The sequence below is a fragment of the Embiotoca jacksoni genome, unplaced genomic scaffold, assembly GCF_022577435.1.
Source record: "Embiotoca jacksoni isolate LCO1_2020_lvr unplaced genomic scaffold, fEmbJac1.0.p SCAF_15, whole genome shotgun sequence".
NCBI classification, from domain to species: Eukaryota; Metazoa; Chordata; class Actinopteri; family Embiotocidae; genus Embiotoca; species Embiotoca jacksoni.
Window position 1 is genome coordinate 2,896,463 of NW_027185285.1, and position 19,468 is coordinate 2,915,930.

General features: G+C 41.0%; 3 protein-coding genes across 8 annotated transcripts; all 3 read right to left on the reverse strand.

Annotated features, from left to right (window-relative positions):
- Positions 1 to 1,069: 1,069 nt before the first annotated feature.
- On the reverse strand, positions 1,070 to 10,736 carry tyk2 (tyrosine kinase 2). Of its 2 annotated transcripts, none has more exons than XM_069148837.1 (24): positions 10,596 to 10,736; positions 9,832 to 10,035; positions 9,596 to 9,719; positions 9,373 to 9,505; positions 9,098 to 9,261; positions 8,426 to 8,804; positions 8,133 to 8,318; positions 7,663 to 7,820; positions 7,453 to 7,570; positions 7,172 to 7,355; positions 6,974 to 7,089; positions 6,718 to 6,885; positions 6,536 to 6,623; positions 6,171 to 6,298; positions 5,631 to 5,766; positions 4,881 to 5,032; positions 4,611 to 4,761; positions 4,422 to 4,513; positions 4,152 to 4,341; positions 3,710 to 3,828; positions 2,111 to 2,283; positions 1,909 to 2,026; positions 1,682 to 1,792; positions 1,070 to 1,588 (listed from the first exon to the last, which is right to left on the reverse strand). In XM_069148837.1, exons 2-24 carry the CDS (start codon positions 10,013 to 10,015, stop codon positions 1,445 to 1,447), a joined length of 3,516 nt encoding a protein of 1,171 aa, XP_069004938.1. In that variant the 5' UTR covers positions 10,016 to 10,035; positions 10,596 to 10,736; the 3' UTR covers positions 1,070 to 1,444. The 2 variants fall into 2 exon arrangements, with proteins under 2 accessions (XP_069004938.1, XP_069004939.1); XM_069148838.1 differs by having other exon boundaries at positions 9,832 to 10,044.
- Positions 10,737 to 11,640: 904 nt separating this feature from the next.
- LOC138197854 (hsp90 co-chaperone Cdc37-like) lies at positions 11,641 to 16,086 on the reverse strand. Of its 2 annotated transcripts, XM_069148843.1 has the most exons (9): positions 15,931 to 16,086; positions 15,693 to 15,815; positions 15,117 to 15,398; positions 14,280 to 14,385; positions 14,072 to 14,187; positions 13,744 to 13,866; positions 13,150 to 13,332; positions 12,985 to 13,056; positions 11,641 to 12,818 (listed from the first exon to the last, which is right to left on the reverse strand). In XM_069148843.1, the coding sequence occupies exons 2-9, from the start codon at positions 15,798 to 15,800 to the stop codon at positions 12,678 to 12,680; spliced, it is 1,131 nt and encodes a 376-aa protein (XP_069004944.1). In that variant the 5' UTR covers positions 15,801 to 15,815; positions 15,931 to 16,086; the 3' UTR covers positions 11,641 to 12,677. The 2 variants fall into 2 exon arrangements, with proteins under 2 accessions (XP_069004944.1, XP_069004942.1); XM_069148841.1 differs by having other exon boundaries at positions 15,693 to 16,086.
- Positions 16,087 to 17,509: 1,423 nt separating this feature from the next.
- cmc4 (C-x(9)-C motif containing 4 homolog (S. cerevisiae)) lies at positions 17,510 to 19,230 on the reverse strand. Of its 4 annotated transcripts, none has more exons than XM_069148502.1 (3): positions 19,143 to 19,230; positions 18,975 to 19,034; positions 17,510 to 18,881 (listed from the first exon to the last, which is right to left on the reverse strand). In XM_069148502.1, exons 2-3 carry the CDS (start codon positions 19,030 to 19,032, stop codon positions 18,754 to 18,756), a joined length of 186 nt encoding a protein of 61 aa, XP_069004603.1. In that variant the 5' UTR covers positions 19,033 to 19,034; positions 19,143 to 19,230; the 3' UTR covers positions 17,510 to 18,753. The 4 variants fall into 4 exon arrangements, with proteins under 4 accessions (XP_069004603.1, XP_069004602.1, XP_069004604.1 ...); XM_069148501.1 differs by having other exon boundaries at positions 19,109 to 19,228; XM_069148503.1 differs by having other exon boundaries at positions 18,975 to 19,053; positions 19,143 to 19,209.
- Positions 19,231 to 19,468: the final 238 nt, after the last annotated feature.

The following is a 19,468-nucleotide window of genomic DNA, read 5'->3' on the forward strand; positions in this document are numbered from 1 at the left end:
CAATTGCAACCAGTCGTCCTGTCCCTGCAGCTGAAAAACACCCCCATAGCATGATGCTGCCACCACCATGTTTCACTGTTGGGATTGTATTGGGCAGGTGATGAGCAGTGCCTGGTTTTCTCCACACATACCGCTTAGAATTAACGCCAAAAAGTTCAATCTTGGTCTCATCAGACCAGAGAATCTTATTTCTCATAGTCTGGGAGTTCTTCATGTGTTTTTTGGCAAACTCTATGCGGGCTTTCATATGTCTTGCACTGAGGAGAGGCTTCCGTCGGGCCACTCTGCCATAAAGCCCCGACTGGTGGAGGGCTGCAGTGATAGTTGACTTTGTGGAACTTTCTCCCATCTCCCTACTGCATCTCTGGAGCTCAGCCACAGTGATCTTTGGGTTCTTCTTTACCTCTCTCACCAAGGCTCTTCTCCCACGATTGCTCAGTTTGGCTGGACGGCCAGGTCTAGGAAGAGTTCTGGTCGTCCCAAACTTCTTCCATTTAAGGATTATGGAGGCCACTGTGCTCTTAGGAATCTTGAGTGCTGCAGAAATTATTTTGTAACCTTGGCCAGATCTGTGCCTTGCCACAATTCTGTCTCTGAGCTCCTTGGACAGTTCCTTCGACCTCATGATTCTCATTTGCTCTGACGTGCACTGTGAGCTGTAAGGTCTTATATAGACAGGTGTGTGCCTTTCCTAATCAAGTCCAATCAGTTTAATTAAACACAGCTGGACTCCAATGAAGGAGTAGAACCATCTCAAGGAGGATCAGAAGAAATGGACAGCATGTGAGTTAAATATGAATGTCACAGCAAAGGGTCTGAATACTTATGACCATGTGATATTTCAGTTTTTCTTTTTTAATAAATTTGCACAAATTTCTACATTTCTATTTTTTTCTGTCAAGATGGGGTGCTGAGTGTATATTAATGAGAAATAAAATGAACTTTTTTGATTTTAGAAAATGGCTGCAATGAAACAGAGTGAAAAATTTAAAGGGGTCTGAATACTTTCCGTACCCACTGTACACATGGCAGATTTTGTAATATGTCTTTATACACTTTATAAAAGGGCTAGTGCAAAATGGTTTATTCGATTATGAATGTGTTCTCTTCTGTTTACAAAATGAAACTAAGCATACACCCAAAAATTTTTACAAAAATGATGAAATACAATACCCCTTACCTCATAAAAATTCTTAATACAATATATACAAAGTTATAAGTAGGAAGATAAATAACTTTTGAAATAAAAAAAAAAATAAAAAGCTGACACTATGTGGCTGACTGCCCAAACCATAAAAAAGAAGAAGAAAACCACAGTTTAAAAGTCTATATACTCTGGGGAGAGGCAGCAGGAATTGCAGAAAACACATTATTGGCTATGCTGTAATATGGTTGCCATTGTGATAAAGTGATGACAGTCAGGTGGATCATCACTGAGTCTTGATCAGCAAATCTGAGCCAAGGAAAAGTTTAAGTTGGACTTCCAGTCGTACTTGCAGCGAATCGCCTCAAAGCTTTTGATGAGGGATTCGAATGTTGGCCTTTTTTCAGGATCTGCACTCCAACACTGCTCCATCAACATCTTCACCTGTTGATAAAAAAAAACAGTAACTACTGAAATATCAGTCCACTCATGATGCCAACAAAACAGGATTTTTGTTTAATGGGGATCTATCGTTACCTCAACTGGGCAGTCTTTGGGACAAGGTAATCGCACATGTCTCTCCAACATTTTGACGAGTACCAGTACTGTCATCGGTTCTCGGTCATCCTCCCTCATTCCACGGAACTTCTACAAAATAACACAAAAGAGTACGTTGTGCATTTAACTCAGGGACTGCAGATTTACTCATCTCACTCATAAACATGCAGGTTTGAGCTTGTGATAAGGAGTCAGTGATGACGTACTACTGGAGGACTTTGGGAATGGTCACAGCGGGTCAGGATCTCGTACAATGTAACTCCAAAGGACCAAATGTCAGAGGCAAAGGAAAATTTATTCTCCTTTAAGCACTCAATGGCAAACCTGCAAATGAAAAAAAGATTTAGTGGTTACAAAAATGCAACAAAGCACCAAAAAACTCTGCTGAATTTTTTTGCATGAACTGACCAGAACACTGGACTGTCCCCATCCTCACGGACACGATAGTAGTTCTCCCCTTCAGGAATGTTTTTCGTGAGGCCAAAGTCTCCGATCTTTACCAAACTGTCATTTTCCACCAAGACATTGCGGGCAGCTAGATCTCGATGGACATATCGCTCTGAGTGCAAGTACTTCATCCCCTTTAAAAAAAGAACCACAGAAATAAAATATGGATAAAATGTGAATTTTCAAACAGAGTACAAAATCATGCTAAAGAAAAATAGTTGTCATTTTTAACCATTCTGGCAGCACAAGCCCGTGGAAGGAAAATTCTGTCTCATGTTCAGTCCTGCTATATGAAGTGGCATGAAAGTTGAACAAACATTCGTTCTGTCTGTCGATTTTTACGTCGAGCACACTCATGGGTTCACATTCGTGGCTCTGAGCAAATCATCTTGGCAATTATTGGATGGACTGCCATCAAATTTGGTGCGGACAGTCACGCTACCATCAGGATGAATTGTAGATTTCATCAATTTTCATTGAACACAATCATCAGGTTTAAATTTCAGTTTGTCTAATAATTACATTTCTAATCAAAAACGTGCAAAGCTATTGATATTCCCAGCATTCTTGGCTGTAATGTTTTTGTTCAATGATACGTTTCCATGCTACGCTAAGATGGTAAACATGGTAAACATTATATACCTACTCACTGCTGAAATGGTCACTTTAATTTTGACATTACAATTTAGCTCTGCTAAAGTACAGCCTCACAGAGCCTCACTCAGTCTTTTTTTTTTTAATATTTCACACCTTTTTTTTTTTTATCAAACTTAACATTATTATGTGTCCTTCATCAAAGGCAATATTGGTATATTATCTATAATAAACTGCAGATTAAATCATTAAATAACAATTTGACAGTGTTACGCCTGGTTTAAAGTTACAGAACTGGCTAAAATGATGCTAATGTCACTGGTGTGACAAACGGCAGCTCGCTGTGATTATTTCCTGGAGGACTTTTTCCACGTTATTTGACAGAAAACACAGTCACGTAATGCTCATGCAAATGAACTACTCGAACAGAATGAATTAATGACAAGGACACGAGAATCTTGAGTGTTACAAAGTGGAAGTGAATCCTAATGTGATGGATTTGCTTCTTCAGGCAGTTACAGGATCAGAATAAAGAGTACAGAGGTAAACTAAAGGAGAGCACAACCAGACATAACTGCAGTTTTTACACCTGCAAATACAGATGATTAGCATAAACTAGATCTGTAGTCAAGACCACTGAAGTCAAGTCAAGGACAAGTTCAAGTCCGAGCATCTTAGAGTCAGGAATGAATGCGAAAAAGTCACGGAAAAAAAAGTACAATAGTGTCTACTAGGTCTGAGGAAAAAAGGAACCTTATCAAAAAGAAAATATGCATAGTAAAACAAATGGTGTTCGTAGAGGAGATCATTTGAATGAGCAAGACTATAAGAGACTTAAAAGTTGAGATGGGGGGCCAAGACAAAGTCTAGTCCAAGTGAAAGCGTTCGAGACGGAGAGTCTGAGATCATAAAATAATGACTGAGTACTGCAGCACTGGCAGAGAATACTAAACCACCTAAACTCACCTGACAGATCTGGTGAGCAAACATGAGGCATTGGGGCAAGCCGACTTTCTGTTTGCCAAGGTAACCTTCCAGACTTCCAAGGGGTAGGTACTCCATTATCAGCTGCACCACTTGTCCTCCTGTCCATGGACAATGCAACAGTGTTTTATATCTTCCTATTTTCAATATTTTCAAAAGGCAAGAATGACCTGTTCAATATTCTGGTAACATGGGCGCTGTGGTGCTCTGCATGCTGTGTGAAAAGCTGAAATTACTGGTGGACCATGGAAACCGTAATGCACTTTGAATCGATTTTGAATATCGTCAGAGGAAGAGCAGGAACCCAAAGTCACTTCAGTGATTAATCATGTGAGCGCTTCAAGTGAAAAGATGTAGCCTGTGTCTGTTGACAGGCGTTTCACCAAACACATTCAAAGCAAACAGATGACAGCTGAGGACTCACCCTGTTCACTACAACAGCCTTTGTACTTGACAATGTTGCTGTGATCGAGGGACTTCAGGATCTCAATCTCTTTCATCCAGCCCTCAGGCACTTGACTATTTTCTTGCTTCAAAGATTTCACTGCCACGTACTCTCCTGTCTCATCGTCGGCCGGGTCATACAAGTAGAGCGTCACCTTCCCGAAGTGACCCTGCAGACAAAACAATGAGCGGCAGATTACTCTCTAACACACAGGAAAAGAAAAACGACTGACGCGGGGTACAATCTCACCTTTCCTAAGACCCGCCTCTTTTTCATGTAGCGCTTATGGAACACGCTTGGATCTGTGTCATGGACAATTTCCCTGGGCAATATATCAGGATCTGAGTGTGGAAAAAAAAAAAAAAGCATCCGTGTATTAAATGCACTGAAACAGATTGAAAGAAAAACTGAAAGGGAGAACAGCAAGTAAAGACTGACTTTCATTCATGATTTCGGGGAGTTTTCTAAGCACGGTGCGGAATGAAGGCCTCTCCTCCGGCTCATTGGTCAAACACATGCTGATTAACCTGGCCAGTTCCTGGGAGGATGGTCGAGCTAAGCGTCCCTTTTGCTGGTAAAAGCGCTCTCTCTGTTTGGGGGAGAAAGGTTCCACCGTTACAATTAAAATGTCACAAATGATAATATGGGCATGTGAGGCTTTTGGCTATTGGAAGAAAAGTCAAAGTCAAAGCTGCGGCACGGGCCGACCTCGGACAATGTGCTGGCACTCATGGGCAGATCGCCGTTGTTGCAGATTTCGAGAAGCGTCACGCCAAAGCTCCACTGGTCAGCAGTGTTGCTATTAGGTGCACTGCTGTCAACACACTCGGGGGCGATCCACGGTATACGCTCCAGACGCTCTGCAATGCAGAAGAGCAACGATGAAAATAACATGTATCAACACGTTACATGTATCATGTGAAGGTGACCTCAAACTCTGATTTAATTTTTTGAAGGAGAATTTCTGTGAAAGCAAAATGCAGTGAAACGGGGTTTAGGGTTTAAGGAAGGCTACAGAAAATCTTTTTGATGTTACGTAATTCATAAAACTGCTAAAAGTACTAAAACTAAGTTCGTTTCACATGTGTATTTATTGCCAGTAACTGAAAAAAAGTATCTACTTAATGACAACTGGTCTTCGTTTGATTTTTCTTTGGGGGATTTTTACACCACAAACTTCATGAAACACGAAGCAACGTGGCTGCAAATTTACCTTAGAGCTTAATGTTTTTACTTCAGACAGCCTCAAGCAACACACTGCACTGTGATGCAAAACAGCAAGACAGCAAGACGACAAGAAATAACTTTGCAGGAAGTGGTCTAGGCTGTTTCCTAAATCTGATTGAAGAACTGAACAGAACACGAAACATAGAACACCTAAAGTTGACTGAGTTGGGAGACTTTCTTGTGAAGTGAGGCTCATTAAGAGTTCACGTGAAGTGCTTTGCTGGGACTGACCTTCATGTGAGAGGACACTCAGGGAGATTCCAGGGTCACTGAGCTTCACAAAAGGAGTGGTGCTGTGCTCCAGACCGCGCCTTGCCACCAGAATGTTCTTGCCACAGACGTTGCCATGGACCAGCCGCTTGGTTTCCTGCAGTCGTGAAAATGGCACTGATTTGAACTATTTAAGTGTGTTGTTGAAAATGTTTTTACACAAGCTACTGATGCTTTTAATTGTTGAGCAAAAAATTACTTGCAGCACTTATCTTAAAACTTGGTCTGATAATAAGATTATTTCACTTCCTGCCTGCATGCAGCAACTCCCAACTCAAAACTTGATATCCAGTTAGAAAACTGCAATACCTTCAAAATATTTTACCCTCTAGCCAGCAGCAGCTAATAAGTGAGACTATCAAGAGACACATTATCCAACACTCTCATTACTCCACTTGAATCAATTCACTTCAAAAACCACCAAATGTACTGAGCTTTGGCATACAAAAGCATTTTTTTTAAAAATTTTTTTAATAAAAACAAAGTAGTGTCTAAACTCACAAGATAATTGAGAGCACTGGCAAGTTGTTTTGCAACAATGAATTTCCACTGAGGAGTCACAGATGCCTTTTCTCTGCGAAGGAAAACATCCAAAGACCCAAACTCCACGTATTCTTCCACCATGATGTCTGCAAAGGAGGGAACAAATCTCAGAGTTCTAGCCTGTGACGTACATTTTTTTTTTTTAAATGCAAACATATTTAAAATAGAGCAGCCCGAGAGTGGTTTTGCATTTGCTACGTGGTTCGCTTGCTACCAGAATCCTTAATTTAACAACAAACATTGAACATATGTGTGTTGGGGAAGTAGCAAATGAGGAAGTAGCGAAAAATAGAAATGAGGGTGAACAGTGCTATCGCTCTTACTTTCAGATCCTTTGAGACACACACCGTGTAGGAACACCAAGTGACGGTGGGATACCTGGCTCATGAGGCTCGCAGTTTCAAAAAATGCCTGAGACAGACAGAAGAAGGAGTAATGAACGAGTCAACGACAAATACACAAAAGGAGTTGGGGTCTCAATTCACTCTTAGATCACATGTCTTACGAAATCTTTATGGCTTTGGTCGAGAATCTTGAGAACCACTCGGATGCTTTTGCGGTCAGCGCAGTTGTTGTTGAACTCAAAATCATCGTCATCATTCTCTTCTCCTCCTCGAACTAGCAGGCGTCCGGCGTAGATGTTGGTTCTGGTGCCACGGCCCAAATGACGGTCCTGCTCATGAACACAACAATCGCACCTGGTCAGTGACAGAGCAGTGAAACACGAAGCTTGTGCAAAGGCGGCGTGTGGATATCATCACCTGGATGATGTCTTTGTCCTTGATCGGGTAGAAGTGTAGCTGGGTCATGTTCAGGGAAACGGGTTTGGCGGAAACGCAGAGATCACCGTGCCTCCTCACCAGCAGGTTGGATATCTCTACGTCACGCAAACAGACAAAGTCAAACTTAGATTATGGCATGAAGCAGGATAGCATTTAAAACGTCAACTTAACACAAACCTCCTTGTCGTGGCAAACAGCATTTTTTGATAGTGAAGCTGTCCGAACCAGACTTCAGGACAAAAGTCTTGAGGCTATCTGCGAGCTCCTTCATGCTGGAGAATTCCTTATCCCAGCCCTGCATACAGAACACTGAACCCTTGTACTGAACACAAAACTGCTTGCGGGTTGAAGGTGAACCGTCCTGTGTGGAGAAACACAGGTGCACGTTCAGTATCTGAAAGATTTCACCAACACTGCAGTGCAATATTTCCCAGCGAGGAGTGTGGGTGTTGACTTACCTCATTTTTTTTTAGCATCACAAGGATGATGCGGTGATAGTCGAGAGCACTCCAGCGGACAAGGAAAGCTCCCTCCTCTGCTGTCTCCTTTTTCAGCTTAAGTAGCACAAAATCATCACTGGAAGCACACCAGAGTTATGATATAACATACTGCGTTTCTTTATAGCTTGTTGGCGTCAGAATGTGCATGTATGAGGGTAGAAAACTCACTGCATGGGTCCATGCAGTAGATTTGCTTCACTCAGCACTACCCTTGGGGGAGCCACTTCACGACAAAGGTAGTGGTGGGCGTCTGCAGTCAGTCGGTAGTATCCGTCGAGGAGGGAGGTGAAGGAACGGGCCTCCTGGCTGGAGTTCATCTGAGCCTCCTACATACATATACAGAAACACCACTAGCTTACAATCAAGAGCTCCCACCTACAGACACATACAAATTCAAAACATAACGAAATGCCCCAAGCAAAACCAAAACCCAAAGCTTTTATAGTCACACACATATAGAACTGAAGAATATCTGGGCATACATGCCAACTGTACAATATGTTCAAAGACTGAACAGTTCGATCAGTAGAGTGACTAATATACACGATATCAATTGGGACTAATGCATCACAAGAACATTTACCAATCAAATGAACGTAGTGCAGCTTTTACATGAAAGGATAAACAAGCGCCCTCACCATGCAGTGATTGTCCTGAGTGCTAATGCACACATTAGCATCAGTAATGGTTATGTGAGTTATTTCAGGGAAATCACAGAAGGACGTCCAGTTATTGGGAGTGTTTGCATTCGGTTGGCTGGCCTGCTGCTTGGGTTTCCACATGTAGTTCATGTCGTCATTCCTGAGGTAAGAGTTCGCCTGCGCCTGAGGTGAAGAGATTGAGTGAATAAAAAGTCACACACAAGCAGAACATGTCAGAGAATTGGCCCGTCAGAAGCTCGGGAGCTGACAAAACAACAGAAGAGACAAACCCTCTGAAGCGACACCTCCCTCCACTGAATCCCCTTGGTGCCAGACACCATTATTTCATGTGTGGCCGGAGCTCTGAAGTTGTCTTTCGAGACGCCCTGGGCATGGGCGGTGGCGGAGGAAGAGCTGCCGTCGTCGCCATCTTCCCGCAGTTCCAGGTGAGTTACAGGGAATGTCTCCATGCCAAAACGTGGTGCCAGGTGTTCGAGAGTGGAGATGTACTTATACATCATGTCCTGGGCGCACAGCCGCCCCTGATCCACGGTGTGCTGCTGAAATGTTCGCACAAAGTCTGCGAACACCCGCCGGATCCTGATTTTCGTCAGGAAGTTGTCTTTGGAGATGTGTTTGGCGAACGACTTCGGAATGCAGCGCAGGAAGCTGGGGAAAAAAAAAAAGAAAAAAAAAGAGATGTGTTAATATTACCAGGGTACAACGGAAAATAAATGTAACAGCACACATAAAATGAGTCAAATATATGTCTATCTTCAGAAGCTATTCAAAATAATATCGACCATTTAACATCTTCAATTACAAGTTTACAGATCTGCTAAAAGTGCAATTGGTCACGGTTACTATTTCACGTTTTTAGCTGTAAAGACAATTTAAAAAAAAAAAAGTTTAAAAAGATTTTGCTTCAATAATACCACAAGTACTCTGCCCAAAGTAATTACCTGTTTTTTTCCGCCACATCTTGTAAGGTAGATTCTGTTTCCATTGCCTGGTGTGAGAGGTGAAGGACAGCCATTCCCAAGCTCTCATTTTTAAAGCGAATCAGCTCCTCCTCTGATTTGATGTCTTCCATTTGTACCACTTCATTCACAAATTCGTATTTAGCCTGGTTTGGAGGCACAAGAGGCAAAAGATGTTGGATACTCCACTATTGACATCACAACAAAAATGTGCATTCATTTAAATAAATAACATAAACATCATGTTAAGCACAAACCTGCGAAAACAAATACTCCAAAGATGTGATTTCAAGCAGTGGGAATCCCCCCTGATCTGCTCTAGATTTGGGAGCGTAGCGGGACACAATTGGCTCCTTGTCATTCAGTCCATGCCAATTCAAAAAGTAAAACCTAGGTACAGAGAAACCAGAAAACGTATGTGAGTATGTTTACTGCGTTTCATTGTCTTCCAAATACTGTGTTACAAAAACACAGACTTACCTCATACAGTAGTGAAGTACAAGGCTGGAGTCCTTCTCTGGATTGAAAGTGTGGTTTGGACTGTACCACAAGCGCGCCTCAGGATCGTACAGTGCAAACAACACATGGCACAGAGGTGTTATCCCTGAGGAAGAAACACTGAAAGTTAAGCACACTTGCTGCCATAAGGCCGCATGAAAAACAAAACGATGCAGCGTCCTTCCATTTTGGCCCGCAATGCGTGTATTGTCTCTCACCAGCAGCCTCTGAAGCTGAGATGCACAGATCCTCGGCTGTGACTTCACCGGCTGTGTGAGACAAATATCTTTCCCCTTCTTTTGTCCAGAACAGGTAAACGTGGATGCCCCGACCCTGAGGAGGCTCACTGGGGCCTGGAAATGCTCTGCCCTTTGAAGATGGGCACCTCCCTCTTCTAGACATGTTGGCGAGCAGCCAAATCACTGACAGACCTACAGAAAGAAAGAAAGAAAGACAGACAAGACACAGATAAACCACAGGAAATCCGCTGTTGCATTGGCAGCAATCACTTACGCAATGGGTGGTAGGTAAAAGTAAAGACAATTTTAAAGTAACACTTTGCACTTTTGGTTTCTTTAATAATTGTATTCGATGTTTTGTTTTTGTTTTTTAAACCAACTCGTTAGCTTCCCAAATGACAAAAACAAACAAACAACAGCAAAAAAAATAAAAAATAAATAAATAACTTTTATTAATATGACGTCAGGCAGTCGGATCAATTTGTCAGAAGACCTTCCGGGGATTTACACCTTGTCGAACTTGTTGTTTACATTATACATTAAGTTACATACGGCGCCGTATAGCACAAACAACGTTGTATTATTCTCATTTATAAAAAGGTTATAACGCTGACTGCGTCACCGAGTGGCCCAATGCCAGCCCTCAAGCACTTGACAGTATATCCGCTGCCATAACACGGAAATAAATACACGTTATTTTTAGACGTATTCTTCGCTGCGCGTGTGACAGCGGAGTATCTTACCGTTTACCGACGAGCTTTGGGAGGCCTTACAGACCGCGCACGGTAAAGGTAAACTTAACAGTTGGACCTCATTATTTTCTGAGCGTATTTCCTCCGCCTCCTCTTCTCTCGGATTCTCGTGAACTGTGAGCAACGACAGGAGGAAGGTTTCCTGAAACCACCAAAGCCACTCCTTCTGCCTCCAGCAGACAGGCGCGTACACACGTACTGTACTGACCTTTCAGAATAAACGTCGACCATAAGTGATGACAAATACACGAGAGGGTAACTTTGGGGATTTTTTTTTTTTTTTTTTTTACCCAGTTGCAGTAATTACAAGTATGAGTCCCGCATGAATAACCCCACGACAGTAAAGGTTCCAAAGTATGAGCAGCAAAATTCATGCTCAACAAAAATATTAATGTTTTCGCTCCCATTTTTCACAAGGTGAAGTAAAGGACTTCCTTAAAAGTTTATTTGTCTAAATTTGAGTTCATACATTTGTTAAAATCCATGTTAGCGAGCACTCCCACCTTTGCCAAGATAAGCCATCCACCTGACAGGTGTGTCACATCAAGATGTTGATTAAACAGATTATTATAGTAGGTCTTGGCCTGGTCACAGCAAAAGGCCACTCTAAATTGTTTTGTTTTGTTTCGTTTTTACAGTAAAAGGCACAATTTTACATATAGCTACAGATAAGCAGTTTTTGAAAAAACAGTCAGCATCTGGTGTGATCACCATTTGCTTCATGCACTGAATCAACCTGGTGTGAAACACTAAACGCTGCAAGACCCACATTTTTTTTTCGTAGGGCTGCAGTTTTAGACTCGACTGTAAAGGTGCTGGTATCTCAACGTACCGTGTGGGTGCATATATTGTGACCACAAAATGTTTAATGGCATTCATTTTAATTTGACAGTCTTGAGGTTCAGATGTTCGTCCTCATTTACTCAGCAAAGACGCAAAATAAAGCCGGGAGGAAAAGCGGACTGGTTTTTGCCATAATAGCTTCCAGCAGTACACATTGAGCAGTTTTATTGAGTGATCTCCAAAACAGTCATAGTGTTTTTGTTTAGGGTATTTTATTTTCAAAACGTCAGCTCTGACATCATGCAAAAGCCCAAGTTCCTCTCACCTTCAAAATAAAAGCATAGAAAGAAAAAGTATAGACTCCAGCCACACCTAACCAGCATTTTCAGGCACAGTGCCACATCACAAAGGCCCTGCATTTAATGGGGCCAAAGTGGGAACAAGTAGGGCCCATGTAAGCTGTCAATACACTGAAAGACTCAACTTTTGAAATATTACATCCATTTATGTGCTAATGTTTCGGCCATATAAAGCTAGTTAAAGTGGAACCAGTGTGATTATGGTCAGGTCTGAACAGACAGCCTTCTGTGATAAATAATGCTTTTTGTCCTGTAACGTACACCGTGATGTACGAAAGGTCATAACTTACTCACCACTTTACCTATGATGCCACTGAAGTGGAGCAAATTTCAACTACTAAAAAAGTAGCGGTTACCTTTTTTGGTAGATCATTTGTATATCACTCACATTTATGATTTGAAAAGCATGTCACCCACACCTTGAGACATAACCACAACAACTATGGTCTTCAGAAGTTGGATATAATTCAACCTTTAGTTAAGCAAGTTTGTAGAAAATGTCACTTATGGAGGAAATAACCATTTCAATACATTGGCTACTCCAGACCTAAAAGTCAGACAAAAATCGTAAATTTGGAAACGACAAATTACTTCTATGCCCAACCTAGAAACTATACATGACTACAAATGACGCAGGCAGGTAGGCATGTGTGCACATACGTACCCACACAAATTATACACAAATAAGTGAAAGAACACAGCTTAAATGATGTTCAAACAAATAAAAGACCTACACAAAAGCGGCAGCGTCGTTTCCAAGCAGGACTTACTGATGCAACGTCGCTGTGAAGTTCAGTGAACGCTAATCCCTCAGCTAAATATTTTAGAGAAGTTTTTTCATTAATTGGCAAACTAATCATACACATAGTGGAGTAGCAATACAGTCGGTAAGTACATTTGCAAAAACAACAAATCATGGGGTCAATTTTGGTCATTCCTTCTTAGTTTCTTCCTGCTCCTGTTTCACCTCTTCATAGATGGCTTCTTCCTCTTTTTCATCCCCAAATTCTGTCTTGGAGTTGGGCACCCAAAGCCCCGACTCTATGCACCTCTTCATGTGAATCTTTGCCTCCTAAATTATGGAACACAAGCACATCTGATAAATGACTCATATTAGGACTTTAAAAAAAACACGTTAATCAGAATACACTTTTATTATTTATTACTGGAAATGAAAAACATAGTACCTAAAAACTTGCCTCAATAAAAACATGCGTGTTTTAAACAAAATAACCTACCGTTGGGTCCATTTTGCTAATGACGTCTTGCAACATTTGGATGTCCTTCTCGTCAAAGCATTTCTGCATCTCCTGCAATTAACGACACAACGTGTGAGGCATTTTAAACTAACAAGACAGGATAAAAACAGAGTGTCTTGGCTTCCTGAGAACAAATGAACTTACAGCTGGCAGGGACTCGTACACTTCAACAGGATCTAGCCCTCCAGGACCCATACGCTTTTGTTTCTCCTCTTCCTCGTATTCCTTCATGGCCTTTTCTATGCGGATCTTCGCCCTGCCCCGAACCCGTTCCTTGAATGACTCCAGCTCGTCATTGAAAGCTTCCTGGTACTGCTGATCTGCCGTCTGTGAGGGCACACATGCACACAGTCAGTATTAGGATATTTCCACCGCAGGAATTTTCCCAGGGGACTAAGAACCTCAGGAACTTCTGCGAGTCATCTGGAGAAACCAAGGACTAACTTTAGTTCCTGTACAATAGTTCTACTTGACAAAAACAGTGCCTGTTCTGGAGGTATTATCTTGTGATTATTCACAAACCACTGGGCCATAACCAAGAGATCACTGGACTGATTTGCCTGATATTCGCAGTTCTTCAGATGGAGTGAAAACACAAACAGGAATGTGAAAAACTGACTTAAATCCCTAGTCAAGTTCCTCAGTTTAAGCCCTCTGATTCCTCAAAGGTTAAAAAAAAAAAAAAGGATACAAGTTGTTTCATTAGATTTTGCAACATCCAAAAACAATTCAAGTCACCTTAATCTTGGAAAAAAATTGACGAAAGCAACCGCGGGGGTCCACTTTGAGGCTTTTTGCCAACTCTAGAATGAACTGCATGACGATGGTCTGATGAGCCACTTGCTCCATCAATGCGTGTTTCTGCAAACATAGGAAAAAATTTTTTTGAATATTGTACATACTTTTTACATACAGGTTGTGGCAAACGGACAGGATCCCCGAGTCGCAGTTCATAAGAATATCTTTAGTACACCCGGATCTTAAAATATATGCAATGTATGCAATATAGAATGAATGTGGAAAGAAATGGTGAGAAAAAAAAAAAAATCAGTTTGTTGGTGTTTACCTCTTCAACTTCAAGGTCAATGCACATGATGACCAGGTAGTTGGCGGTCTCTTCACATACTAGATGAGGATTGTCGGAGAGGTACTTCTGGCTGTCATCCCAGCGTCGCAACATGCCTGTAATAAAGACAGTAATGAAGGAGTCTCTCTACCTATACCCTGTAACAAGGAGTGAATCACAATGGTTCATGGAAGTCAATAATCCTCACCAAAATGTTTGATCTCTTTCTCATATTTCTCCACAAAGGTTTTATGCTTTTGCTCCTTCTCTTCTTCGGTCTCCTCTGCGGATTCCGGTTTAAGATTAACGACACTCTATAAGGCAAAGGGGCAGAATATAATCGTTAAATTCATTTAGAGGGAACTTTATATCACGCATTACTGGAAAAAAGGGGTGTAAATATTCACAAATGTATATCTGGAAATTACAAAAACAAATGTATCTTACAATGCCACAGAATTCAACCAAAATCTGAGCAAAAATAAAACCGCCAGGAGCAAACCGTAGGTTACATTTCAAGTTAATTTGTTTGTGTGTCCGATTCCTTCAATCTGACATCCACTTCAAGGTCATCAACTTTTAAATAAATTCGACATTTAAGACAAAACTAGCAATGGTACCGTAAAGTATACCAGTGGTGCTGACCTTGCTACAAACTCCTTGCCTGTGATACCAGATGCCCACATGGTGCCGTTAAAAGATTTGAATGGAGCTTGGAACCAAGACATCTAATCAGATCGTCGAAATCAACTGTGAGTGTCAGCGCATGGCAATGTAGTGTCAGTCCTTTCTATATCACAGGCCACTCTGTATGCTAATGTAATAACCTGAGAAGAGCAGACACTATCTGTATCGACTTTAAAATGTTGTCCAGCTCTTGTGAACGTGTAGAATAATTTAATCAGAGCGAGGAAAAGTAAGCCGATTCAGACCGCACGCTCTCAGGTAACATCGGATTTTCCAGAATCTGCTGTGAAACGTAAAGTCTTTTGCTTCAAAAGAAAACCCGGTGTTTTCTTGCAGCCACCTTGACCTTTTGCCTCACCTTGCTGAACCCCTCCTTGCTCAGAGTGTCCACGTTCCACGGCATCTTCTTCTCCTCCCGGTTGTGTTCGTCCATCTTCTTCTGCATCTCCCGCTCCTCCTTTTTCAGTTTTTTCTCATCGGCTTGGGCTTTGGTCAGCTCTACTTTCGTATCATCGGACGGTGAAATGTTCAGCTCCTGTATTTTCTTCTGTGCCTCCGCCAGTTTACGCCGACAGTCGCCGAGTCCCTTGTTCAAGTCCTCACCCTTTGTCTGAAATTCTTCCATTCGCTCCACACGTGCCTGAGAAGCAAAAAAAAAAAAAAAAAATCACAACAAGCACAGGTGTGAGCTTCAAAGTCGATATAACTTAAGGTTCACTTCCTCTATTTACCAGCTCTCTCAAATCTGGGATTAATGTAAAAAAAAAAAATAAAAATAAAAAAATAAATAACCTTAACGTTTCTACCAACTTGAAATCATAATGTATATAACACCAAAAAAAGAGCAAAGGAGGCCTGCCAGCGGTTGAACTGTTAATTGCGCCGGCGTGAAACATCCTCGGGTCTAATGATCTGGAAGGTCTTTCAACCTCACCTGGTGTCTCCATCTGAAGAGGCTGGGTGTGTCGATGTTTGGGTGGGTGTCATCTTCGTCGTCTGACACCTCAATGTGGTCCCACACGCTGTAGTCTATCCTGGACATCCTGCCAACAAGAACCTAACGCTAACAGCGTTAGCTTCGCAATGTGACTCGGCTAAGTTAGAGGGCTTAAAACGATGCTTAACCAGAAGTTTGAATCAAAAAAGAAAAGAAAAAAAAAAAAAGCATTTACCCCCCGCGATTGCTGCGCTTCTCGGAAATGTGTACTTGTGTTCAAAGCAGCGGCTGGTTGTATTTGGCCAAGACAAATTCAACAAACAAACAAAACAACAAAAAAAATCCTCCTTAGCATGAACTAGCGAGAATTCTAGAAAGACTTACCGCTGCTCGTTTCCGTTCTACGTAATGACGTCACCGCGTCAAAAGCACGTACGTACGGATGGGCGCGTGAGGGAAAACCCCCATCGTGTCTCCGGGAAAAGAGCTCGAAACTGTTCAACGTGTTTTTAATTCATATTCGGTGACGTCACAGTTTTAGTGGGGACAAATAATGGCTTAATTTTTTTTTTAAACAAATAATGTGTAAACGCGATGCAAATTCTCTACATTGAGAGATGATCTCGTTAAAGCGACTTTTGATAGGGTAATTATTTTTTGTATAAGCATTAATCACGTAAATGGAAAACTCAAAAAACGTCTATCAATCTGTTGCTGAATTTATATTATGGGATTATTATGTTAATATTATTTTTCTTTGTCACAGTGCAGTTTTAGCCTATAATTATATTATTATTATTTTCATTCACCGGGTAAAATACTGTATATATATTTTGTGTGTCAGTAGCTTGTTGTGTTTTTGTGTTCTACTTTTGTGTTGATCTACTGAGCAGAAAAGATAGATATAAACTGTTGGAGGCAGATAATATGATGCTGATATAACCAGTTTAATAGTTATTCAGTGTGTGTACATTGGGTGTCGCTGTGGAGCTCAGGTATACAGTATAGCTATAGGTAACTGTCACTGTTGTTGTCAGGTGTTTAACCCCGTAAGGGCAAAGGATTTTTGACTGCAGTGGCGCCAACGTTGCGTGTTGACATATCCCTGAAAACTGGATATGCATTCACTGTAGAAACAAACCTAAATAATAAAATGGGATTGTACAACTGAAGTAACAGCCTGCAGGATACCGGAAAGTACTGTAAGCGAAGAATGTCGGTCACGTCACTACTGGGTTAATTTATACATCTCAGTAGCTTGAAGTACATGATTAGATTCTTAATACTGAAGCACCTGTGTAATCTGCATGTTTCTCTTGTTGCTAATGGAGGTGGATTTGGTTTGAAGTACTTTATATCCAGTTTTATATCCAAGGACAGCAGATAAATCTGAGAGGTCATCAGATGATTACTGGGAGAGAAAAGAAGAAAAAACAAAGTTCTGACACAAAGCTGTTTTCAGTTTTTGGGTCTTTTTCTCTCGTCTTTGATTTTTAGTCTTATATTGGATCATTTGAACATTTATTAAAATTACTTGATTAGTTTAGAGGGGGGGAGGGGGGAATCACTATTTGGTGGAGCTGTTAACACCTCACAGACATCTGAAATGTGACCCGTGACCCATTTTCTGTGAAATGTTGTGGAGTGGAAATATGATGGAAATATCCAAGTAAAGTACAGGTATCTTGAATAAATATACAGTACTTGGTTACTTTCCAGCACTGCCATGTTCTAATAACAATGATAACAGTGTAATTTGTCCTTGAACCTAACAGGTGACTCAACCAGGAGATTCACGCATTCCAGATCTCCCTTTGTCTTTTATTTATTGTACATAAGCAGAACCTTCAACGACACACACATTGAATAAGATGCAGACAAGCTCAGACATGATTTAAGGGTGTGGGCACATAGATATTAAAATAATTCAGTTGAACTTCCCTTAAATTAAAAGCTAAATGCTTCAGACAGCTTGCATTATAATTTTCAGTTTAACAGTTTCACCTTGACAGCAAGGTGTGACATTAAGCTCCAGGGCCCACAATGTTTATGTGGCTTTCTGCCACAAAAATGTCTGCTATGAAAAGACCTATTCAAAGTCAAATTATAAAAAAATAGCTTAGAGCCTTATTTGCAGCATGTATGCACTTCTTCTAAATGATGTAACAACCAGTGTTGGGGAGGAGCTTGTAATTAAATTACAAAATAAATGTAATTTTAATTAGTTACAGTGACTGAGGAAAAAAAATATGTGATTAAATTACAGGTACTACTGAAAAGTTAGTTACTACAAAGGGGTTTCCTCTGAATGTTTTCCTTTTGGTAAAAAGTAGAATAAAATATATTCATTCTGTTGTTCTGCATTTTTTGGCTGCGTAGGAATCGCTTCTGTCTACATCTAAACAGGCTTCATTCATTTGGCTCAAATTTTTTTCTTGTTTTTGATTGATTCTCTTGTTTGAATTTGCACCGCTTCTCCTTTGCCGATCAAATCACCGATCAAACCAGCCACACCACGGTGGTTGACCATGTTGTTGGAGAAGAAGGTGTTTAAAAAGAGTCAATCAGGAAGCATCGAGGAAAAAACTGTGAGCCGCACGCAGCCCTGTGTTGATCGAATCATAACACAGCATGGAGTGCATGTAGGCTTGTGATTTGTTTTGGTGGTTGTGCTTTAAAATCAAAACTTTCCCATCTTAATTCAAGTTATATTGAGGATTTTTTTTTTTTTTTAATTTGTTGTGAGGTTTACACTGCCTGGTTTACATATGTCATATAGGACGTTTCAGCTTTATTGCCCAATTTAAAACATTTGTTTTTAGGATAGTAATCAAAAAGTAAGTTACATTCCATTGAAGTAGCCTAATTCATATAGTCACATTACTTTCCAACAAGGTCTGCAACCTATTATATTTCAAAAGTAACCTTAATATTTCCCTACAGTGGTAAGAACTCAGTCCACTGCACAGTTGCATATATTAAAATGTTACAAAGGTAATCAAACATTGATCCAATGTGCGTCTCTACCATCGGTTACATCCCACAGGGAGAGCTATGTTTATTTTTGTTCCGGAAGTTTTGCGTCTTTGAACCCGGAGCAGCAGATGGAGTTTCCAGCCTGCGCCTCGCAGCAGCGCCGCATCTCCCTGATCACGTCCTTGCACATGCTCTCCACGTACTTGTTCGCTGCAGGACGCAAGACAGAGTCGGGTCAGTTTCGTGTGGATTTCCCTTCAACAACACAGAAATGCGTTCAAGTAAGCATTTGGAGTAGGCTACCTTGTAAACACGTCTGTATTGCACATGCTTGTCTTTGACACGGGTCCTTCCGTGGCATGTCTGTAAGAGAACAACGAGACTTTTTTTTTTTTTTTAATTTAGAAGTTGTTTACTTGTAGTAAACAACTACATACCAGGCGTAACAGGACCCAAGAAAAGGACGTGCACCTTTTATTGGTAGAAGGCAGTTGACGGGGGACGGAAGGTCGTTAGGTAAATGTTAGACGCTCATGCTACTTCCTCCTGCGAAGCAGTGTTTTGATCACGTGACATACCGGCAGCCAATCATATCCGAAAAAGTACAACAGCGACATCTTGTGGTCGAAGGCCAGTATGAAAGACGGACAAAATCCATAATGGCGAAAATGTCATAAATGTGTAAAAGTCTATTTTAAACCAAAGGCAGTTTTTAAATCAAAAACCTTAATATGTAAGTTACAGTATGAGAAACGTCTCATAACATATATTGTTTCACTACAACAACTCAATCACAA